Here is a 4,204-nt window from a genome sequence, read left to right as displayed (position 1 = left end):
TCGGTTACTTCCTTTTCCTTTTGTAATTTGACCGATCGGTAATAGGACTTTTGTAAGCCGTTCGGTCATGTTTTCCCTTTTATCTTGTACAGTTTATTTTGTCAACCTATGTAAGGCCGTTCGGCCAAAACCCGTGCTCTTATTTAATATAAAACTGAATTGGTTCATCATTTAATGTAATTAATTCTATTATATGGTTTTACTGTATTTTTGGGATGTTACATTAGTGGTATCAGAGCAGTTTTGTTCTTTTAAGGACAATGTAGGTTATGAGTGCACTATGTTTTTGCTGTGTACTTAATGTTCATTTGATGAGTTATTCTAGACTCTTTGAACTTAACTAACGACCGTTTTTCTCTGTTTTTCCAGAGAACAAATGGCACCCAGACCTCCTCCTCCTCCACCTCAACCCACCGATCGTGATGTGTCCGACAACACTAGGTTGTTGGAATCAGTAATAGAAAGGCTACAGCAGCAGAAGGCTGCCTTGGTGCAGCAGAACTCGATTGCTTTACAGAGTTTGGAAGCCGCTCGCGCAAGCTCTGAAACGACCCAGAGGCAATTGATGGAGATCCTAGCGACCACCAGGAACACACCGGAGGCGTCCTCTTCAAACGCTACTAATCAGGCGGAGTGGAGCTTGGAGAGTTTTCTCCAGCATCACCCTGCAAAATTCAATGGGAAGTGCCTCCCTAACAAGGCTGATCAGTGGTTGAGGGACATGGAGAGAATATATAATGCCAAGAAGTGCCCGGACGACAATCGCTTGGCATTCACGGAGTATCTGCTAACCGGGGAAGCAAGCCACTGGTGGACGAGCATGAAGGCTATATTGACGGACGCTCACAGTCCCATCTCTTGGGACGTTTTCAGAAGTAAGTTCTATGAAGAGTTTTTCCCAGACAGCGTTCGTTTCGCCAAGGAAGTGGAGTTCCTTCAACTGGTGCAAGGCGGAATGTCCGTTTCTGAGTATACCAATAAGTTCAAGCATCTGGTCCGTTTCAATACCATGGCGACCAGCGAAGAGTGGCAGTGTCAGAAATTTGAGAACGGGCTGAGGAGTGAATTGAAGTTGCTGATATCCAGCCTATGTATTAAGTCGTTTCCTGCCATGGTGGAGAGGACCAAGGTGTTGGAGAAGAATGTGGCCGAAGTAGAACAACAGAAGAGGCAACAACAGGTGATAAGGGGACCAGTGTCTGCTAGAAACAATGTGAATTTGAGAAGAGCGTCGTACGCTCGACCCGCGCAAACGTCAAATTCTAGGGGGTCTCAATCTGCATTAGCTGTCGGACAGTCTGGACAGCAGGGGTCAGTGAAGTGTTTCCAGTGTGAGGGACCCCATTACCGATCATCATGTCCTCAGATGGCGGGAGTAAAATATTGCACTCGCTGTAGAAGGAATGGACACTTAGACAGCGAGTGTAACATGGGTGGACGAGCGGCCATGAGACCACCAAACGCTGGAAGAATCCACCAAGGAAGGGGAGGCCGAGCGCAGGCAGTGGGGAGAGTATATGCAATAACGGAGGCTGAAGCTGCCAGTTCAGGTACACTTATCACCAGCACCTGCCTACTATATGGAATGCAATGTTGTGTGTTGTTTGATTCGGGGGCAACACACTCCTTCATCTCGAAGGCGTGCATTGATAAACTGGGGATAGCGGAGAGTGAAATGCAGTTCAACCTGGTGGTGTCAACCCCAGCGGCTGGTGAGGTTAGGACGTCTACAGTATGCGTCAGATGTCCTATAGAGGTTGAAGGGCGTAGGTATAAGGTGAATCTCATATGTCTGCCTCTGAAAGATTTGGAGGTGATTTTAGGCATGGATTGGCTAGCCATCAATCGCATTTTAATAGATTTTGGTGAGAAGAAGTTAGTTTTTCCTGATGAAGAAGAAGAAGAGTTAACGGTGACGCTCGGTCAACTGAAGGAAGACATTATGGAAGGCGCCAGCTGTTTTCTGATAATGACGCACGAAGACCAAGAGATTGGAGAATTAAGACGTGAACGATCGTCCAATAGCGAGCTCAGTGGAGGACAGTCGGTTGTGGACGAATTCCCGGACGTTTTTCCGGATGAAATACCTGGACTTCCCCCTCCTCGCGAAGTCGAGTTCACCATTGATTTAGTGACGACCGCAGGGCCCATTTCGATTGCACCGTATAGAATGGCACCGGCAGAATTGACTGAACTCAAGAAGCAGATTGAAGACTTGATGGATAAGAAGTTCATCAGGCCGAGTGCATCACCCTGGGGAGCGCCTGTTCTTTTGGTGAAGAAGAAGGATGGCAGCTCTCGTCTTTGCATTGACTACAAACAACTGAACAAGCTGACCATCAAGAATAAGTATCCCCTGCCTCGGATTGATGACCTACTGGATGAGCTGCACGGTGCGAGCGTAGTTTCGAAGATTGATTTGCATTCGGGGTACCATCAAATTCGGGTGAAGGAAGGAGACGTTCAGAAGACAGCCTTCCGGTCTCGTTATGGACACTACGAATATGTAGTGATGCCGTTCGGTGTAACGAACGCGCCAACAATCTTTATGGACTACATGAACCGTATCTTCAGGCCATATCTGGACAAGTTCGTGGTGGTGTTCATTGACGACATCCTCGTCTACTCCAAAAGCTATGCAGAGCATGAAGAACACTTGAGGACAGTACTGAGCGTTTTGAGGGAAAAGGAATTGTATGCCAAACTGTCCAAGTGTGAATTTTGGATGAAGGAAGTTCAGTTTTTGGGGCACGTCGTCTCTGCTGGAGGTATCTCAGTAGATCCGGCCAAGGTGCGAGCGGTACTGGATTGGGAGAGTCCGCGTTCGGTCACGGAGGTTAGAAGTTTTGTGGGACTCGCGGGCTACTATAGACGTTTGATAGAAGGTTTTTCTAAGATAGTAGCACCGTTAATACAGCTGACCCGGAAAGATCACCCGTTCGCTTGGACCGATCGGTGTGAATCCAGCTTTCAAGAGCTGAAGCAGAAGTTGACGAGCGCTCCAGTCTTGGTTATTCCGGACACGGCCAAACCATTCGAAGTCTACTGCGATGCGTCTCATCAAGGTTTGGGCTGCGTTCTTATGCAAGAGAAGAAGGCGGTGGCGTACGCTTCTCGGCAGCTGAAGATACACGAGAAGAACTACCCGACGCACGACTTGGAGTTGGCAGCAGTCGTTTTTGCGCTGAAGATTTGGAGGCATTACCTGTATGGATCTACGTTCCAAGTTTTCAGTGATCACAAGAGTCTCAAGTACCTCTTTGATCAGAAAGAGTTGAATATGAGGCAAAGGAGGTGGCTTGAATTCTTAAAGGATTATGAGTTTGAACTGCTTTATCATCCGAGAAAGGCTAATGCAGTGGCGGACGCCTTCAGCAGAAAAGCAGTTCATGTCTCGGTTATGATGGTAAGAGAACTCAGTCTGGTTGAGAGTTTTAGAGATCTAAGGTTGCAGTTCGACTTAGAACCGAACAGTATCAGATGCTGTAACCTTAGAGTATCCAGCAATATATTCGACAAAATTCGAGAGAAGCAATCGGCGGACGAAGATCTAGTAAAGATTTTGAGCGCGCTCAGTACAGATCAAGCCAAGTATTTCAATACTAGAGCGGACGGTCTTCTTCGATACAGAGATAGGACGGTTTTGGCAATGAGATCGTTCGTCTGCATGGAGTGCCGTCCAGTATCATCTCTGACCGAGACACAAGGTTCACTTCACGGTTTTGGCAATCACTACAAAGCGAGCTCGGTAGCAAATTGCAAATGAGCTTGGCGTATCACCCTCAGACGGACGGTCAATCCGAGAGAACCATCCAGACGCTTGAAGACTTACTGAGGACGTGCGTCCTAGACCACATGGACGTCTGGGATGAAGTCTTGCCATTAGTGGAGTTCACCTACAACAATAGTTTCCAGTCCAGCATTGGAATGGCTCCTTTTGAAGCGCTCTACGGAAGGAAATGCCGCACGCCGTTGTGTTGGTTTCAAGAAGGAGAGAAAGTGCTGACCGGACTTGAGCTCATCCAACAGACGACCAAAAAGGTGAAATTGATCCAAGAAAGACTGAAGACGTCGAGGAGTAGACAGAAGTCCTACGCTGACAAAAGAAGAAGGTCGTTGGAGTTCGCTGCAGGAGATCATGTTTTCCTTAGGCTGAATCCGACCACGGGAGTAGGCAGAGCCATGTGACCCAAGAAGTTATCCC

At 47.6% G+C, this 4,204-nt stretch overlaps 1 protein-coding gene across 1 annotated transcript; it reads left to right on the top strand.

Annotated features, from left to right (window-relative positions):
• The first annotated feature begins 565 nt into the window (after positions 1–565).
• LOC108327584 (uncharacterized) lies at positions 566–3,766 on the top strand. The gene is made up of 3 exons (XM_017561277.2): positions 566–1,550; positions 1,665–3,252; positions 3,346–3,766. The coding sequence occupies exons 1-3, from the start codon at positions 566–568 to the stop codon at positions 3,764–3,766; spliced, it is 2,994 nt and encodes a 997-aa protein (XP_017416766.2).
• Positions 3,767–4,204: the final 438 nt, after the last annotated feature.

The sequence above is a fragment of the Vigna angularis genome, chromosome 1 (assembly GCF_016808095.1).
Source record: "Vigna angularis cultivar LongXiaoDou No.4 chromosome 1, ASM1680809v1, whole genome shotgun sequence".
Lineage (NCBI taxonomy): Eukaryota > Viridiplantae > Streptophyta > Magnoliopsida > Fabales > Fabaceae > Vigna > Vigna angularis.
Note: the sequence above shows the minus strand (reverse complement) of the source record. Positions and strands in the feature narration are given on the sequence as shown.

What these genes read in the sequence shown, in the direction of transcription:
- LOC108327584 (XM_017561277.2), top strand. Translation starts at nt 566, where the DNA reads ATGGAGATCCTAGCGACCACCAGGAACACACCGGAGGCGTCCTCTTCA. An exon ending in GGCTGAAGCTGCCAGTTCAG is followed by an intron (nt 1,551 to 1,664) that starts GTACACTTATCA and finishes AACTGGGGATAG; the next exon opens with CGGAGAGTGAAATGCAGTTC. An exon ending in AGTGATCACAAGAGTCTCAA is followed by an intron (nt 3,253 to 3,345) that starts GTACCTCTTTGA and finishes TTATCATCCGAG; the next exon opens with AAAGGCTAATGCAGTGGCGG.